At 53.2% G+C, this 19,502-nt stretch overlaps 1 protein-coding gene across 2 annotated transcripts in view; it reads left to right on the top strand.

The window, feature by feature from the left end:
• The first annotated feature begins 333 nt into the window (after nt 1–333).
• ZNF185 (zinc finger protein 185 with LIM domain) overlaps nt 334–19,502 on the top strand; it is a 40,231-nt gene continuing 21,062 nt past the window's right edge. For both annotated transcript variants that reach the window (XM_045285568.1, XM_045285567.1), the window contains exons 1-15: nt 334–396; nt 481–604; nt 858–923; nt 1,665–1,703; nt 1,786–1,863; nt 2,062–2,148; nt 2,402–2,485; nt 2,736–2,819; nt 2,974–3,015; nt 3,826–3,909; nt 6,849–6,953; nt 7,553–7,615; nt 14,317–14,412; nt 15,018–15,107; nt 18,644–18,841. In XM_045285568.1, the coding sequence (XP_045141503.1) occupies nt 381–396; nt 481–604; nt 858–923; nt 1,665–1,703; nt 1,786–1,863; nt 2,062–2,148; nt 2,402–2,485; nt 2,736–2,819; nt 2,974–3,015; nt 3,826–3,909; nt 6,849–6,953; nt 7,553–7,615; nt 14,317–14,412; nt 15,018–15,107; nt 18,644–18,841 (1,256 nt within the window). In that variant the 5' untranslated portion in view covers nt 334–380. The remainder of the gene's footprint in view (nt 397–480; nt 605–857; nt 924–1,664; nt 1,704–1,785; nt 1,864–2,061; nt 2,149–2,401; nt 2,486–2,735; nt 2,820–2,973; nt 3,016–3,825; nt 3,910–6,848; nt 6,954–7,552; nt 7,616–14,316; nt 14,413–15,017; nt 15,108–18,643; nt 18,842–19,502) is intronic.

Raw genomic sequence — 19,502 nt, 5'->3', positions numbered from 1 at the left:
GTTCTGAGCGGACCTGAGTGTTTGGTATCTTAGTCCTCACCCTCCTTCCCACCCAGACTGCCTAGCCTGAAGGGAGGGAGTTTCTCCTTTCTGTGTGGCACTGCAAAGTCTTCCTACTGCAAACTCTCTCCCACATGCCAAGGGCCCAGGGGTTGATCATTAGAACATTCTGGAAGGCTTCACGTTCTGACATTCTCAGCTGTCACCTTGCATAGATAGTCCTTGATGCTGGGTGAGCAGTTCCGGGCAGACAGGTGGGTGTGCCACTCCCAAACCACTGCCCCTCACACATTACCAACCCTGAAGGACAAATAAATGTTTGTCTTTCTTCCCAGGAGCCCCATTGACACCCCTGAGAAGGGACCTGCAGAGGAGACGCCATGAACAGCCTCAAAGGTGGGCCAGGACCCCCACATCTGGAGGGTTGGAGGGGGCCCTGGGGCTGGGCTCCCCTCTGAGGCTGCTGCTTTGCCCCAACAGCTAAGGCCCTGGCCCCTGCCGAGGAGGAACGCAACAACGTCCTCAAGCAGATGAAGGTACGGACCACCCTGAGGGGAGACAAGAGCTGGATCGCGAAACAGGACGAGTCAGAGGGGCGGACCATGTGAGTTCCGGCCAGCAATGGGTGTAAGGGGAAGCGAGGGGTAGGTCAGCCAGCTGAGGGCAGTACTTGACAGCCCCAGGAGTCGGGGAGCCTCCATGAGCGGAGGCGCAGGCCAAAGTGAGGTGGGCAAGACCTTAGTGCCAGAGGGCTCTAGTCGAGTTCCCTGTGCCTGCCTGGAGGCCCGACCTGGAGGTAGCTGGTGGCTGCTAGAAGGAGCCTAGAGCCTACACTTTTTGGACCTCTCTCTCTTCAGAGAACTACCTTCTTTCCGGAGCCGCGCCACCTCCTTTACGTCCCCAGGAGAGGTCCAGAAGGCCAGGTAAGGAGTGGGCCCTGGTGACTAATGAGGAGGAGCAGGAACAGGGAGGGAGTTTGAATCAAGAAAGGACCCCAGGTGGGCAGACTTTCTGTGCCAAGGGTCTGTCTGAGCATCCTATGTGCTGCTGTGACACATTCGTTCTCTCACAGTTCTGGAAGCCGAACCACTGGGTTCCTTGTCGGGAGCTTTGGCTCCTTGTCCTCCCATGGCATCTGCACGCCGTGTGTGTCTGCATTCACTCTTCTCTATTTCTATAACTCAGAAGTGGCTTATGATCCACCCTACACTGGCCCGACCTCAGCTGAGTGATCGAGCCCATTGCATTAGATTGTATTAGCTACTAGGTGACCTGCTCAGTCCAAAGCTGGCACTTTTATTCACAGGTCACTGCATCAGGTCTGCAACTAGGCTGGTGTTTGTCCAGACCACCTGTAGACTTGTGTCCCCGCTCAGTTGATCAGATGGCGGAGGAGGAGGGCCATCCCATCAGAGGGGCTGTGTTACAGGCTGGGGGTACAATCTTCCTAGGGGACACCTTGGGGCTTGCTCTTCGGGCCTTCCACTGATTGGACAAGGCTCACCACGTTATGGAGTCTTCATCTGCTTGACATAACATAAGTGATAGAAATGCTAGTCACATATTAATTCCATCACAGCCATATCTAGGGTGGGTTTGGTGGTGGTGGGGGTGGACCCCTCTGATGGGCCTCACTTCCCTCATCCCTTTTCTGTCCTCAATAGGCCTCTGAGCACACGAGCCTCCGCAGGCTACATCATCAGGTGGGTAACACTGGCTCTGCCCACCCCTCCCCAAACCCCCCCCCCTCCAGCATTTCACAGCCTCTCCTGGTTTCTCTTCTAGGGGGGTGTTCACCAAACCCATCGACAGCTCCTCTCAGCCCCCACAACTCTTCCCCAGAAACAATGGATCACCCCAAAGGTGTGTTTGGGGGAGTCCTGCCTGCTGGGAGAGAAGACCCTGTTTGGGGAGGATTCTCCCTTGTCCCCAGAAGGGGGCCGAGTGGCAGCTCATGTACTCGGTCATCAGCAAGGACAGGCTTAGGATACAGTGGTTCTGCGGGTCTGGCTAGCTGAGGGCAAAGAGGACAGGCCCCAGACCCCTTTGCCTCTCCTGCAGTGCCAGCCCGGTGAGAGCAGCCAGCACGGGGCCGGGCCGCCCCTCACCATCTGGCTACAAGCTGACCACCGAGGACTACAAGAAGCTGTGAGTAGCCGGCTGGCGGTCACTTGGGGCCCCCAGAGCACAGCCAGGCCTGAGAAATTTGGGACCCTGGTGCCAGAACTCCCCAGGGATGCCCTCCACCCATCTGTATATTGTTTGTTCCTGGTCACTGCTCCCCAGGGGCAAGCTGGGTCCGGAGGGGCATCTGGGATGGGAAAGGTGGGGACTGGCTGGGCAGAAGGAAAAAAGGGCAGGAGCAGGGCAGGCAGGGTGTGCTCAACCCCTGACCCCCTAGGGCTCCCTACAACGTCAGGCGCAGCTCAGCAGACACAGCTGTGGAAGAGGAGGTGCCCTTCTCAACTAAAGAGCAGAAAAGGCGGTAAGAGTGTCACCGGGCATCCCAGTCGCCGGGGTCCCAGACCCTCCCCTCCCCCTTTGTGCAGTGGCCAATTGGCCATAATGGGGAAGGGTCTTGAGGAAGACCTCAAAAGATCTGCAGCACTGGAGAAGGACCCGCAGTGGCGAGGGCACCAGACCAGGTGGGGCAGGTTGTGTGGCCCGTGCCTCAGTCTCCTCGTCTGTAAACTGGGGATCATGAGCTGTTCCCTCAGTCTCCTGATCCCCATCAGGTCCGAGGCTGCCAGCAGTGTGGTCAGGAAATCATCGCCCCGGGACCACTCCTATGTCCTGTCGGCAGCCAAGAAGAGCACCAGGTGAGTGTTCTAGAACCATTGCCCAACCACTGGACCCGGTTCTCCCTCTGCTGGTGGCTTGGATTCCCTTTCTGGAAGCCTGAGGGCTGCTGGGAGAGGGATGTGGATCTTACATGTGCACAGGTTCTGCCCGACCTCTCTGTGTCCTTTCCAGCAGCCCTACCCAGGAGCTGCAGGCCCCGTTCATTGCGAAGCGGTGAGTGTCCCCCACGAGGAAGGCTCCTGGAAGTGAGGGGGGCGTGTGTGGGCATGGGGGGAGCCTGTCTTTGAGCAAGCAGCACCGAGGCACAGGGCGTGGCAGATCTTCCTATTGGCCATTGTGCTGCCCAGGCTCTTCCGGGGCTGTGGAGCCAAAGTGGCAGTGAACATTCAAAGGGGTGTTTCCCCTGCTCTCTCCAGGGACAGAGGGGCACCTTGTTAGGCCCTTGGGTGGTAGACTGCAGCAGAAAAGGGTCAGGAGCCACGCCCCTGGCCCCACCCTCCACCCTCACCTGTCTGTCCAGCCCTTATGGGCACACAGGCCTCCTAGAGGCATGAAGGAGACAGAAAGACAAGCGACCCAGGGGTCACCTGGGACGTGACTCTGACACTTGAGATGGCCCTGCAGGGGGCCCAGTGTCCTAAGGCAACCATTCGGACCCCTATCAGGGAAGGAAACTGAGAGTCAGGCAGTGGGATTCTTAGGCAGCTCCAGGGAATGGTAGGCTGAGGGCCTGCTGTGGGGGAGGGCCAGAAAGGTGGGCAGCTCCAGCATGGTGTGTTCTTACTGTCTGGATGGGTGGCCTACACAGAAGTTCATTGTCCTTGTTCTGGAATCACGGCACTGAGAGGGCCTCCCTCCCTTTAGAGGCTCTGCAGGCGGCCGGTGACCCTTCTGATACACACTGCACCACAGAGACCAAGTTCCAAAAAGATCTTGCTCACAAGTGCTGGGGTGGACATATAGTGAGGGGCCCTTGTTCCAGCTGGCAGGCGTGGCATCATCCACTTCTCTTCTTGCCCCAAGAGTGGAGGTTGTGGACGAGGCTGCACCTGCCGAGAGGAGCCAGGACCCGCCTGCTCTGGCAAGAGCCATCCCTGCCTTGACTAGGTAACACTCCCTTATCTTGGTCATGCAGTCCAGGCCACCTCCCTGCGGGGCTGCAGAGTCTGTGTCCCCATGTGCCCAGCACCAGGCCAGGGCCCAGAATCTAGGAGATCATGGGGCTGATGTCCTAGGGCTGACAGGCTGCGGCACATCTTAACCTGGTGGCAGACCAGCATTGGAGGGTTCGAGGGGCAGCTGCTAGTCAAGCCAAGTGGAACCAGCCGCTGCCCACCTGCTCCTCCTGCCAGGAGGTGGCTTCCTGCATGGATTGGGGGTGGGGCAGCACCAAGGGGTTCAGGGCTGTGCAGGGCCACCTCACCTAGCTGGGAGCTGGCAGCCCAGGTAGGTGTCTTGAACGCTGCTCAGATGGCTTAGTGCTGGCTGCGCAGAAGGGGGCCAGTCAGGCAGCAGGCTGTGCCCTGGTTTCTGAGCAATCAATCGGGCCTTGTCCTTTGCCGAGTCCAGCCCCGAGTGTCATCGCCTAGCAGCGCTGTTCTTCATAGTGGTTCTGAGACAAGTGCTGGGGTGGCTGCATGGACCCCCGGGCAGTGCTGGCTCCCCTGAGGCCCAGCTCCCCAACTCCAGCACACATCTCACCTTGTGGTATGTGGTAGGGGCCAGCCCTCCCACTAATTGTGGGTTTAATTAGCACAACTGTACGGTTGAGATATATAAATATTATATTAAAGTCACTGAGAGCATGAGCAATAGAAGAGATATTACAATAATGCAGTCAGACACATTACATGGTAGCATTGCTCACCTCAGCCCTGCTTGGTGGTCCATGTGGAGAGAAGGGGAAAGGAAGGAGGACAAGGGAATGGAAGGAGAGGGTACTGAGGCGAGGGGAGGAGCTGAGAGAGTGAGGCGCTCTCAATTGCTAACCCAGGCCTATATACCTTTGGGGGGGGGGTGCAAGCCCACTAATTACAGGTAAAGACATACATCACAGGAAGGGGTTGCACTATAGGTTATACAGTAATGGAAGGGGGTGGTCTAGGGACACACATACAATAGGAAGAGGAGGGATTGGGGGTATACATGTGGCAACATGGGCGGATCCTAGATTTAGGATGGCAGCTCAACTTTGATCTGTTTTCTGGATCTCCATATGAACCATCATCAGTAGGGTGTAAACCCCACCTGCAGGAACCAAATAGATGACTCCAGGTCTGTCTATTGTCCTTAAGAGCAGGGAGCGGACCCACAGCAGTCTGGCAACTGATCGCCCTCAGGGAGGATGCCTGCAAGCGTCTGACCTCCCCCCACATCATCCTGTCCATCCTCAGGCAGCATAGTGTGTGCCAAGGAGCCAAGGAGCCGAGGGCACAGCCAGGTGGGGCAGGGAGAGAGTGCCAAGCTTCTGGGATGCCCCTCCTGTCCCTGCTTGTCTCATTGCCTCCCCCCCTGCCCCCCTTCTCCATGATGTGTCTTCCTGAGTGAGGAAGGAGAGGCTGCAGGACAGCCATCATCAGCCACTAGGTGGCTAGAGGGGATGAGGCCATGTGAGGAGGGAGGGGGGGCAGGCTCTGAAGGGAAAGAGCAGGAGGAAACCAACCAAGCAAACAAACAAACAAACAAACAAACTCACCTTCGTTGCAGCACCCTGCGAGCTGCCCCTGTGGGTTTCTGAGATGGTCACGCTTCATGGGAGTAGAAAGCCTTGTCTTTCCCCCTAGAATAGACTGGTGGATTCTAATTGCTGACCTTGAGGTTAGCAGCTCGGGGTAACGCACTCCCTTGCCAGGGCTCACTGTTTTATTTGCATCATTCATTTAACAGAAGCCTAGGGCTGTGGAAGACGGGGTGCAGAGCCAATAATGCCCTGATGAACAGTGCACTCCGAAGTTGGGCATATAGGAGGGACAGTCAAAGGCAGTGGGGTGGGGGGTAAGGGTGGGTGTTCAGGCCAGGGCCATGGCCACTTGTGCCAGGTCTGCGAAGAGCCCTGGTGACACTGTGGGTTATGCTGCTAACCGCAAGGTCCGCAGTTAGAAGTTTCCAGCCTCTTGTGGGAGCAAGGTCAGGCTCTATAGTCTCATCGTTACAGTCTCGGAACCGCACAGGGGCAGTTCTCCTGTGTGCTTAGGGTCACTGTGAGTGAGGATCAGATTCGACGGCAATGAGTTTGATTTGGAGTTTGTGTGGGCAGGAAGTAAACGTAACTTGCCCCTATGGCCCCAGGCCCCTGATGGTATTTTAGTGACATGTCGGGCTTTAACCTGAAAGCTCAGCTTTTCGAAACCACCAGCCCCTCTGTGGGAGAAAAAAAGGGCTTTCTACGCTTGTAAATAGTTACAGTCTCAGAAACTCAAAGGGGCAGTTCTTCCCTGCCCGATAGGGTCACACTCTAAGATTCAATGGAAGAGAATTTGATTTGGAGTTTTTATGGCCCTAGGAACCAGAACCAGGGTCCCGCTTCAAATGCAGGAAGGGGCTAATATCGCCACCTTCTGGCCTCTGTGGGAAATGCGAATCCTATGGTGCCCTGGTGGCGTAGTGAGTTACACCTTGGGCTGCTAACTTCAATTGCCATCAGCCACTCTGACAGACCGAGGCGTTCTGCCCCCGTGAAGAGTTACTGTCTCAGAAACGCACAGAGACAGTACTACCGTGTCTTAGAAGGTCGCTAGGGGTCAACATCGACTCGATGGCAATGAGTTTTTTGAGTTTTCCTCTTAAAATACAATCTGTAGGACCGATACTGGGCTTGGCTTCTGAAGGCACTGGGTTTGGTTCCCCTGAGCACATTCTAAGACTGCTCTATGGCTCACTGTGCCTGGGTTTGGATAATGACAGTGCTCTGGCAGGAGGTGGGGGCCAGAGCAGTGATGTGGGGCAGCCAGTCAGGTGCGCTGTGGCCCTCACTGAAGTAGCTCCAAGCCCACCTGCCACCAGCACAGTGCAAGCAGCTGATCCTCTGCCATTCCCCTGCTGCCCAGGTCTCCCCCAGGCCACAGCGACAAGGAGGCTTCCAGCCCCAGAGAGCCCAAGAAGGATGCAGCTGGTGAGGGGGCTTTGAAGGGTCCTGACCCAGTCTCCGAAAGGTAACTCCCTACAGAGAACAGTCTTATCCCCAGGACATGGAGACCACATGCTCCACAGCCCATGGTCCAAGGCCTGCCCTTTGGAGCCTGAGGTCCCAATACTGAGGGACCAAGAGTGTGTTCCTTGAGGACTGTTGAGAGAAGGAGTCAGTGAGGCCTGGGATGAGCGATGGTGGTGGTGCTGTGGATTAGGGATCGTACTACCAAACATAAGGTCAGCAGTTCCAACCCACGAGCCTCCCTACAGCAGAAGGTGGAGGCTGTCTGCTCCCATAGGAATCAACAGACTCAGAAGCCCTCTCTCGGATCGCTATGAGTTACGGTCACCTCCATGACAGTGGCTTGTTTGGGAGTCGCCCCCCCCACCTCCCCGCCGCCTTGGGGCCTTGGATCTTGCCTCACTGGGCAGCCTGTGGCCAGGGCAGAGCAAGGCCACTGAGTTTGTTGGGGAAGTCGGAGAATAAGTCTACACAGGTCCCCAGAGACACCAAGCAGGGATCTCCATTCCTTTCTCACCTACTCTGTGACCCAGCTTGTCTGGAGAAAAGCTGGAGGTGTGGCCCGGGGTTCGAACACAGAGGCTTCTCTTCTGACCACAGGGCCAGCACACAGCTGAGCGACAGCCACCTGGGATCCGCACCTGAAGGGCTGGAGAGAGGAGGGTGAGTAGCAGGTCACCATCCAACCTGGGCTGTTGGGGCGGGCCCAGCTCCCTCCGGGGGTGGAGTCGGCCTGCTGCATCCCTGACCTCCAGCCCTGGTCTGGCCCCTTCTGCTCCAGCCCTGCTCCCATTCACAGCTGGAGCCCAGCACCCACGTGGTGCTGAGGAGCAAGGGAGGCATGGCCCCTCTTCTCCTTTTTGCTTGTATTGTCCCTTCCCTCCCCAGAGACCGTAGAGGACAGGGGACAACTGCGCTGCACTTCGCTGGCTGGTGGGCCCTGGACCTGGGTGGAAGCAGAGCCATTTCCTGAAGCAACTGGGGGTGCGGGGAGAGGGGAAGAGGTGGCACGGTGCCACCTGCCCCAAAGTGGTTGCAAACCAAGCAAGAGTCATCCCTGGGGACAGACAGCAGGCATTTTAAGATGTTGAGGGCCCAGTGGTTCAGGGCAGATACCAAAGTGAGAGGGCGCGGCCAGGCTGGTGGCTGCCGCTCCTCGTCGCCAGCCGGGCAGCCCCTGCCCACCGGCCTCAGTTTGGCCACACAGGACATGCTTTCAAAGCCCATGGGAGGCCATCCTCTCCCTCACTACCATCGTGGGTCATCACTTTGGGAGCTCTAGGACCCCGCCTCTAAATCTAGGAGCCCAAGTCTCCAAGGCAGGGGACAGCAGGCCCGGTCTCTGAGCAGGTCCCAGGGCTGGCAGCCACCGTGAAGAGAGCAGTGGTGGCTTCAACTGCCTCTAGGACTTACTTTCCTGCAAGACTGAGTCTCTCTAAGCTGCTATCAGTCGAATCCCTAAGCAGGGCCTTGAAAGGCTAAGTGTGCGTCATCTCACGGGTCAGGAGATGGCTCATCCCAGGTCTCTTTCCTCGCTGCCAAGTGCTTGTAGATAATGTACAGGAAGTCCCCACTGCAAGTGCCCATTGTGACAGCTCCATCATTAAGTCTGTTGGGGCCTATGCTGCGTACCTCTTTGTTTTAAATTTTCATTATTACCTTTTATTACCAATAGCTTTATAAATCTGATCTCTGAACATCTGCGAGTAAATATCTGAGACTGATAACCTCAGCAAGTGACATATTGCAACCTTGCATTTAGTTCACGTTATTGTTCTTGTTGTGAGGTGGTGCGGACACACAATGGTTCCAATGCCTGGGCCTCCATGTCCCTCTACCTCCTCGAGGGCCTGCCTCTCTTTCACTGTCCCTCCAGGGACTGCTGTCTCCGGACAACATGGCCAAAGCATGTCAGGCGAAATCTTGCCTTCCTTGCTGCCAAGGAGCACTCTGGCCATACTTTTACCATGATCGATTGGTTTGTCTTTGGAGCAGTGTTTTCAAATTCTTCACCAGTACCAGAATTCAAGTTCTTCGTCAGTCTTCCGTTTTCAATGCTGAGCTGTCCCATGCATAGGAAGCAACGGAGATCTATTGTGGTTTACGTCAGGTGCGGTGTGCCTTAGTCCTCAAAGTACCGTCCTTGCCCCTCAATACTCTGACAAGGCCTTGTGCAGATGTACCCAGGGCAGCATATCTTTTGATCTCTTGACTGCTGCTTCCCCGAGCACTGATTGTGGATCCAAGCAAGATAAAATCCTTGGCAGCTTTCACTTAAAAAAAAAATCATTTTATTGTGACCTCTTACAGCTCTTATCACAATCCATACATATTTCCATGTGTCAGCACATCTGTACATCTGTTGCCGTCAGTTCAAAACATTTTCTTTCTATGTGAGCCCTTGGTATCAGATTCTCATTTTCCCTATCCCTCCCCCACCATCCCTTCCCCATAAACTCTTGACAACTTATAAATTATTATTATTTTTTCATGTATAACACTGACCAGTGTCTCCCCTCACCCACTTTTCTGTTGTCCCTCCCCCTGGGAGGGGGTTATATGTAGATCATTGTGATCAGTTACCCCTTTCTCCCCCCAACCTTCCCCTTCACCTGAGGGGTTTATCCGTCCTGTTTCCAGCTCTTATCTGTACCCATGTATATGCTCTGGTCTAGCCAGATTTGTAAGGTAGAATTGGGATCATGATATTGGTGGGGGGAGAGGAAGCATTAAAGAACTAGAGGAAAGCTTTATGTTTCATCAGTGCCATACTGCTCCCTGACTGGATCGTCTCCTCCCTGTGACCCTTCCTTAAGGGGATGTCCAGTTGCCTACAGATGGGCTTTGGGTCTCCACTACGCCCTCCTCCTCATTCACAATAATATGACTATTTTTTGTTCTGGGTCTTTGATGCCTGGTGCCTAATCCCATTGCCACCCCATGACCACACAGGTTGGTGTGCTTCTTCCATGTGAACTGTGTTGCTTCTCAGCTAGATTGCTGCTTGTGTATCTTCAAGCCTTTAAGACCCCAGATGCTATTATCTTTTGATAGTTGAGCACCATGAGCTTTCTTCACCACATTTGCTTATGCACCCGCTTTGTCTTCAGTGATCCTGTGAGGAAAGTGAGCATCACAAATTCTGGGTTATTACAACAAAGTGTTCTTGCATTGCGGGAGTACTTGAGTAGAGGCCCAATGTCCATCTGCTACCTTAATACTTATGATTTTATGTACATAGATCTATTTCCTTATAATTATATGTAAATGTATTTACATATGTACATGCCCTTGAACAAGCCCCACTAGGCATTCTATGCCCTCCTCGCCATCGATTTTAGATCACTTGTTGTTCTCTTGTCCCTGGGTTGGCTGACAACCCCCTACTTTTCCCAGGCTTCCCTTTCTCCCATGTCACCCAGGAACCATCTCCTCTGGATTGTTTATCCCGCCTATTTTATCAAGATAGACATGCAGAAACAATAATAAGACAAAAACAAGATAGAGCAAGACAAATCAACAAAAGAAAAGAAAACAGCAACAACAAAAACCAACGACAAAAAAAGAGAAAATCCTGTAAATAGTTCAAGGTCTGTTTGTTGATCTTTAGGAGTGTTTTCCGGTCCAGTCTCATGGGGTGCCATGCTCTTGCCCCAAAGTCTATTTTTGATATTCCCCGGCGACTTCATTGCCTTGTTACCCTTGCTGCTTTGTTGCACGCCCTTAGCATTTTGCCCCGGTGTGGTTGGGTCAGATCAGCCACAATTCCCACACTGTGCCTTCAGTTTTGTCTCCCGTAGCGCTATGGGTCAGTGAGGGTCATCGTGTCCCATGGTGGGGCCAGCCCAATAGTCCTCTCCGTGTATTGGCTGCTCTGAGCAGGAATATCATCCTTGGGGCGTGGTGGGCCAGGATGTGTTCCACTATCTCTTCTTCCTTCCCTCTTTGTTTGCTCCTGTGTGGGCTTATCAGACGCGCTCCTCTCTCTGAGCTGTAGCTTCAGTACTGTCCTCTGAAGTGAATTCTTTTTTTTTGGGGGGGTGGGCATCCACGTAATTGGGATTGGGGCCGAGGATTTTATCTTGCTTGGATTCACAAGGCCTCTCTATTGGCTCCCTGCTTCATGCCGGTATGTTGCATTCATGTCTTGGTGCACCGGATTGAAGTCTGGTCCCTCTCTCCCTCTCCTGTGGAGAAAAAACAACACCCTCTCCTTGGGTGGGTTAGTGCCCTTTTACCCCTGCTACCCATGTTTTTCTCTCTCTCTCTCTTTCTTTCTTCTGTTCTTTCTTAATCCCCTCCTTTTTAGTTGGCTGCCATATGTATCCCTGGATATTAGGTCTGCCCCCTGCCATAGTACCTGGACCTCACCCCAGGAATGTATGTAGGTATACAGTAGCTTTTCCCCTATGCCCCTTTTGCATTTTTAAGCTTTCCTCAGCGGACTCATGTTATACTTGTCCTTTTGTGCTTGGCTTACTTCGCTTAGCATCATTTCCTCCAGTTCTTCCCATGCGCCAATGTGCTTCATGCATTCATCACTGCTTTTTAGGGATGTATAGTACTCCATTGTATGTGTGTACCACAGATTTTTAATCCATTCATCCTTTGATGGAAATTTGGGTTGTTTCTAACTCCTTGCTATTGTGAACAGTGCCACAATGAATACTGGAGCACAGATGTCTGGCCGTGGTTTGTTTCTTGCCTCTTCTGCGTATATGCCCAGTAGGGGGATTGCTGGGTTGTATGGTAGCTCAATCTCCATCTGTTTTAGATATCGTCAAATCGATTTCCATAATGGCTACAGGTCCACCAGCAGTGGACGAGAGTTCCTATTTCCCCACAGCCCCTCCAACACTTGTTACTTTCTGAATTTTTTGAATTGGGCTGTCTTTGAGGGTGTTAGGTGGTATCTCATAGTTATTTAGTTTGTGTTTCTCTTATGGCTAATGATCGTGACCATTTTCTCGTATGTTTATTGGCCATTCGGATTTCTGCCCCTGTTCAGGTCCTTTGCCCTCATCCTCAGTGGGCGACAACTTCCATCTTTTCTCCATTGATCATGATGTTATCTATTGGTCCAGTTGTGAGGATTTTGGTTTTCTTGACATTGACTTGCAATCCATGCTGATGGCGGCGGTCTTTTATGCTTCATCGGCATGTTGACCCGTTTCCATCAGTATTCTGTCAATTGCTTGAGCCTTGTTTTTGGCTAATGCCTTCACTGCCGCTTGAACTTCTTCCTTTTTTCTTGATCATATGCTACCTTTTGAAATGGAAGGAAGTTCACTAGTTTTTTTTGGTACAGGGACTGTGTATTCTTTCCATCTTTTGATGCTTCTTGCATTGTTCAAAAAGTCTCTTTTGCCTTTAGAATCTTTCAATATTGCAGCTCGAGCCTTGAGTTTTGTTTTCATTTCTTTCAATTTGAGATATGCAGAGTGTATTCTTTCATCTTGGCTGCTCTTTGAAATATTGTGTTCAGTGTATACCACTGGCAACAAGGTGATTTGAACAGAAACAAACAGATGGTTGTAAATTGGGGACTACCTGTGTCCTCACCATGCAGTCTGCTCCCAGTGTGTCTCTCTGTCTGTCGTGCCCGTGACTCCTCTCTGTTACAAGGGCCTCACTGAGAAGGGATTAGGACCCACCATACTCCAGCAAGACTTTCCTGGGAACTGAGAATATTTTTAAAGACTTTATTCCCAAATAGGGTTAACTTCATAGGTGCAGGAGTCAGGGCATCAACATAGCTTTTGTGGGGACACAAATCAACCCACATAGCAAACAGTCTGATGCTTGCAATTCTCTAGCATCGCTCCAACTTCTGTAACTTTGTCAAGCGGGTGCCCTTCCCGGCTGTCTCTCCTCGTTTATCAGGGCACCATTCAGATGGGATCAGACTGACCTCATGCAAAGACCCCTGGACACTTCACAGCCACCAGGCTTAGACCTGCCTTGCATCCTATAGCACGAGGAGTTGGAGTCAACTCCGTGGCCGTGGGTTTTGTCTTGTCGATTTTGGTTCATCCTGGAACAAATTCTGACCCCGTGTGAGTGCATCTCAGTTGCTTCCTGCGCATTCGCCCTTGAGGTGAAGTCTTTTCTTCACATTTTCTGTTTCCTTAAAGTCAAGTCCACCAAGAATCCAAATGAATAATCTCCTAGGGACTTTACGTTTTTGTTGTTGTTGTTGTTTCCCGACAATCGTTTCTATGTCACTTGTCACTTGACAACCTTCTAAGAAACTTGTCATTGTCCTTTCAGAGGCGTCAGCCGAGTCCTCATGGAAGGCACTGTTCTCTTTCCATTCCCTGTGTGGAGCCTCCTGCAGAGCTCACTGAATTCCATTGCTGTAGTTACACAGCTTAAAGGGCCAGAGAACAAACCCCAGGGGAGGCCGTGAGTGAGAGAGTGCAGAGCATGCGGCTCCACCCGCTCACACCTGCTTCTAAAGCAGCCACAGGCCCAGGGGGAAGAAGGAAAGGAAACCCTGGGCCCAGGCACCATCCTCCTTCCCATTGCTCACAGGATCGAATGGAGGCCCAATTTCTCAAATCTCTAATGCCACGGCTTGGTTGGACACGCTCAAGTTCACCTTCCGGAACGACACCTGCCCCTAATCATGGCCTTTCGTTCGCTTTCACTGTTGGCACAACCTCCCCGCAAGTTGCAATTTGGCATCCTGGGGTGGCAGGCCGGCCCAAACCTTTGCACTCTGCATCTACTTTTACCCAGAATGATTTTCACTGAAGCCTTATTTAGAATAGGAAAACAGGGAAGACATCCCCCCCCCTCACTATCTTCAAAGACATCAAGGGATTGTGCCTGACACACCAAAACAGAGAGACAGCAACAGCTGGCCCATTGCCATCGCAACCAATCAGACTCAGCATGACCCATAGTCAGTGTGAAACACTCCTTTAATCCCTAGACGAAGAGTCCAGTCTTTCAACTGGCTAGAAGTGAGCCCCAGTGGCCCAAAGTCACCTGCTAGTGGGCAGCCATGATTCAAACTGGAGCCTGAGCTTCCTTAACCACTAGGTGGCACTGCCCACCTTAACCACTAAGCAGCACTGCCCAGTGAGTAGTATGACCAAGCCCCAAGTTGAGGAGTTTGCTGACTCGGCCCTCCAATCCACCCTGTCAGGGAGCAGTTAAACAGAGACTTTGATTCTGTAAGCAGGCGCTGTGGGGCTGGGAGAGAGGCAGATACCAGTCAGATCTAGAAACAGAATCCCTGATGTGGTGAAAACATGGCAAATTGTCAATAAGCACAAGTGATTCTGTGCTTACTTTGCTGGCTGGGTACTGTGACACTGGCCTAACCTGTCCTGAATTGACCTGGTCTCCTCCCATAGGCTGTGCCCTGCTGCCCAATCTGCCCCGCTCCTGGATGACCAAGATGAGCAAGGCACCAGCTCTGTGTGCCCCAAGCCTGGACTCCTGACCACCAGGTGCGTGCCAATGAGCAGACCCATAAGCTTCTGGGCATGTGATGCCAGGGGCAATGCGGCCAGGAGGAGCAATGGATCATGAGGAGTAATGGATCATGGCAGGGATCCCTGCTGGGGGCTGGGGGCTTGGGGGGTCTCAAGAAGCCTCTCCTATAAGGATTGAGAGAATGATCTCAGTGGACACTAGAGGGCTCCTAGGCCATCAGGGTGGTCCAGGCTTCTGCCCTGTTTTGCCCACCCCACCCCGCCTCACTGGAGTGGCCAGTTTGTCCTGGCTGTGGTAGTTAGTAAGCTGTAGAAGAAAAATCTCCCCAGCCCCTCTCTGGGTCCTTGGGAGGTAGGTCAGCTGAGGATATTGTAACTGAGACGCAGGAGGAGCTGTCCCCAAGGACTTGTGTCATTCAGGGACCGTGCTTGTTCCTAAGACCAACTCCAGGGCTCACGTGCTGTCACCACGCACACCACTGCCAGAACTGAGTGGCAGCCTTTGCTGGCAGCTGTGGGTCTGCTCCTGTTTCCTGGGAGAACACAGTGGGGAAGGGAAGACTTGAGTTCCCAGAGCCCTCAGACAGGAGACCTCACAAGCCAGGGGTTTCCTCCCTCAGTTCCAGGGCACCCTGGGCTTCTGCTGGCCTTGCTGATGGGAAGACCATGCGCTCCACCGAGCCGGAAGACATGAAGGCTGACACGAAGAGGTAAGGTGGCAGCAGCCTGCTGAGCTGCAGTTGACAGGGCAGCTTGGGTGGTGGCATCCTAGGGTAGCGGGAAGGCCAAGATGGGCACTGGTAAAATCACACCCAGTGGGTTCTGGTAAGAGAGGGCGGTGCAACACCGCGTGAGCAGTGCCTTTGCGCCAACTCTTCACAAGGCAGAAGGGGCAGCACACACTCGGGGCTCTACAAGGCTTGGCGCTGCCTGGGCACAGTGAAGACTGACTGAGGCAAGCGTGAGGATCCTTGAAGGGGAGGTGGGCAGGGACGGACAGGCACGATGTGAACCCTTTCGTTACCTAGGGGACATGTTCCACTTCTGGTCTTTAGTGCCTGCCGCCCTTTCTATAACCATAAATCTGAAGAAACAGACCTCGTCCCACCCACCCCGGTGCCGGAGATCCTTTAGGGCAGGCGTCCTAAAACTACGGCCCGCGGGCCACATGCGGCCTGCGGAGGACATTTAACCGGCCCTCTGGGTGTTTTTGCCCCATTTGTTGTTTTACTCAAAATAAGATATGGGCAGTGTGCATAGGAATTTGTTCATAGTTTTTTTTTTAAAAAAACTATAGTCCGGCCCTCCAATGGGTCTGAGGGACAGTGAACTGGCCCCCTGTTTAAAAAGTTTGAGGGCCCCTGCTTTAGGGCATATGTATCTGACTGATTGTACCCAGTGCATTTCAGTTCAAAACCAATGTTTTTGTTGTTGTTTTCCATGTCACTCACCATGTGTTCCGTTACAGAAAATACATGATTTCAACAGCAACAACAACAAAAAAACAAATGTCAAAGCAGAAACTAATTTGGCCTTGTAAGGATGAAACTCCTAGGCGTCTCCTTTGTGTGCAGCCAGATTAGAATACAGAAGAAAGGCCTGGAAGTCAGGTCTTAGCTCCGCCTGGAGCAATAGTGCTCCGAAGGCCACAGCCAGGGTAGAGGAGCATTGATTTACTGGGGTACTGTCACATCAGTCAAACTTAGGACGTTTCAACACCCAGAGGTAGATGGGGGGGTGGGGTGGAGGGAGCTACTGGTAACTCAAAGGATGAGCACTGCTGATAGACGAGCCACAGTGGCCCCGGGGGTGTAGCGCATTGCTGGTATACCAGGACCAGAGCGGGGCTTTTATTCCACGTTTGAAGCTGAAGAGAAACCAGGTCTTATCAAGATGTCTGAAAATTAAAGGAAATTTTCCATCTTCACGGAGCACTGTAGATACTTTCCCTGTTTCTTTGCAACTAGCTTGGGTGACAGAGAATTGAAGCCAGTTTTGATTTCATTGTTCCTTTTTTGAGAGTCACTCCGACCAGTGTTTAGCTCCGATGTGGAAGGAATGTGGAAGGGCTTTCAAGGTGGTGACCCTTCTCTCTCTTTAATGAAAAATTTTATTGACTTATTTTTATTCTTTTCTCCCTTTTTTGTGTGGAATCGCACACATCCAGAGAAAAACACGCTGTACATAGTTGCACAGTGCACGCACCGCATTAAGCGAGTGACAGTCTCTCAGGACCCTCTCCCCCATGTGATTCTTCCTCTTTCTGTTTCCACCTACTCCTCCTCCTTCCCTCCCTGTGCCTCCTATCCCCCAGCATCATCTTCAAAGTGTTTTCTTTTGGTGTGAAAACCATTGTGTTCTTTGTTTCATGATTATGGTATCATGAAATCTTTCTTTCTGAGATTGGCTAACTTTACTGAGCACAATGTCCTTCGGTCTCGTCCACGCTACAAGGTATTTCACAGGCTCCATGTTGTTTTGTAACATGAAGCATGGTGCGTGGGGGCCAGAGGTCAGTGGCAGGAACTTTTTAATATTATTTACCTGCACGCAGCCAGGGAGGTGATCCATCTCTGTGTGTCTCTAAGGTTCCTGTTTGTTTGTAGACACAAACACACCTGCTCCACTGGTAGAAATTTCCTTCCAGGAAGGACTTCCAGCCAACGCAAACTCTCTGGAGCGCAAGGTTTGGTCTCATTGTGCATGGGTCACCATGATTCGGGGACTGACTTATGATCACAATGCAAGAGGTTCTCTGAAAACTTGACAGGGAACTAAACACAGCTACCCCCTCCCCCAAACCCATAGCTAGCGACCTTATGAGACAGGGTGGCACTGCCCTACGAGTTCCCGAGACTGTTGCTCTGTACGGGAGTAGACAGCCCTGTGGTTCTCTCTTGGAGCACTTGGTGGTTTCTGTGGACCTTGTGGATCGCAGCCTGCTGCATAACACCTACACCACTGGGGCGCCTGTAATTCATGAAATCGGAAGCAGTAACCACCACCAGCTTCTCATATAGAGGCAAGGACTGGGTTCTCCTACAATGCGGCAGAGGAGGAAACTGACGGACGCACTCCCAGTGATAGCTGGGAGGGCCCAAGCCCAGGCTCAAAAGGGCTTTTTGCAAAACCAATACAAACTATTGGTTGCAGCGTTTTACAACCCTGGCTGGGGAGTGGGGGAGGTGAGGCTGGCTATCCTGTCCCACAGTGCGTTTGACTTGACAGTTGGATGAAGGCCAGGGATGCAGTTAAACACCGACTTGCCCTACTCGGATCATTAGAGCCCTGATGGGAAAATTCTGTTCAGGAGCTCTCTCGAGTTCTGTGGGCATCGGGCATCGAGTCCCCTTGGCCTCATGGGTCCCTAGACAAGCGAGGAGTGGGGGTGACTGGGAGGGGTGGGGGCTGGAGGGCAGAAAGTGTGCGCCTGTGCACGCGCGCGCAGTCCGGGCACCTGCATGTCCACCAAATTTGCACCGATTTAAGCAGGCGCTCCCCCTTTGCGCGTGCGCCCCGCGCTCCAGGGCTGTATGCCTGAGCGCTCGAGATCAGGAGGCCGTGACCTTCATCCATGCGCCTGAGCTCCTTGCCGTTTCCTCCGCGGCAGGCTAGATGCAGTGCCCACCAGGAAATGCGAGGGTTTATAGAGCCAAATGGCTGCCTTAGGCGAACGCAACCTTGGCGGCACTTTGTCCGCGGCCATCCCCGCGCTGGAGTCATTGAATAGTACGAGACCCTGGACTTGAAGTCCCTGTCATCATGTCCACCTGGACCAGGCAGGGGTGGGACAGGGGGGGCCTCGTTATTCCAGCTGGAAGGAGCTGGTAGTGTGGCCTTTCTGCAAGGAGGCAGCCCTTCCACTAATGATGTAGGGAGAGCTGGGTTCGGGTGAGACAGAGTGAGGGGACAGGGACCCTATGTTGAATTTTTCTGCGGTGCTGAGTTCATGGCACTAGAAACAGGCCCTGACCTTGGCCCTGGCTCCATGTAGCACCCAAGGTCACCAGGCAGCTGCTCCATCCCATGGGAAGCAGTGTTTGCTCCTCTTCGCCCAGGACAGTGGGGGCCACATCTACCTGCCTTGGTCTTGGAGCAGTGGGCTGCTTGGGGTGAGGTCATGCCTGGGTGCCCTCTGCCTCAAGCTCAGAAGAGAGTCTCTGTGTGCCTGAGGTGACTGTGGAAAGTGGGGAAGTAAGCCTGGTCCCTGCCACCAGCTCCCTAAATGTGTTTTCCCCTTCCTCAGCACCTTCTCGGGGTATGAAGACCAGAAGATGGCCACCCCAGACGGAGAGGTGTGGAAGGAGCAGGCCACAGCCTCGGTGGGGGACCCAGGAGAGCCTGCCGCCCCCAGTCTGCAGCCCGCAGATGCCGGCGGTCCGGAGGGGCCACGCCACACCCAAGTACCTGAACTGCTCATTGAACTGGAGGACCACTCGGGCAGGTGAGGACCGAGCTCCATGCCTGTTGTGGGACGGATTCTCCCCACTGTCAATCAGGATCCACACCTCAGTGGTGGGCGTCGCCCAGATGGGGGATTAAAGAATGGAGAGTTAGCGGTGGAGAGATGAGGAGCTGGTGCCGGAGGGCAGACAGGATGTGAGAGCACTCCTGTGTGAAGCAGCTGAGAGGAGACGGTGTGTGTGTGTGTGTGTGTGTGTGTGTGTGTGTGTGTGTGTGCGCTTTACAACCTTTCTCTCCTGCAGACAGGATGACAGGGACTTAAGATCCAGGGCCTTGTACTCTTCAGTGACTCCAGTGAGCTCCCAGCATGAGAGAACAAGCAGGTGGGGGCTCAGGTGGTGGTTGCCATGGCTAACAGGTGGGAGCTACGCAGGGCTCCTTTTCTGTGTCACACAAAATGAAATCACGGTCCAGGTGTTGCTTCTAGTGCTGAGGCCCAGTGGGTCCCCACTCACTCCGAGCCATTTACCTTGTATTATGGTTTCAGAGGCTGGGTGTCTGTGTAGGAGCTTCACCATTCTCCCAAGGAGTGGCTGGTGGGTTTGAACCACTGACCGTAGAGTTCGCGGTCCCATGTTAGCCTACTTCACAGTGCTACCAGGGCTTGATCTTAGGTAGGCCAGAGGGTTTTCTTCTCTAAG

This window comes from Echinops telfairi, unplaced genomic scaffold (assembly GCF_000313985.2).
Source record: "Echinops telfairi isolate 266 unplaced genomic scaffold, ASM31398v2 ScPeMD7_7472;HRSCAF=8510, whole genome shotgun sequence".
Lineage (NCBI taxonomy): Eukaryota > Metazoa > Chordata > Mammalia > Afrosoricida > Tenrecidae > Echinops > Echinops telfairi.
This window is presented reverse-complemented; position numbering and strand designations above follow the sequence as displayed.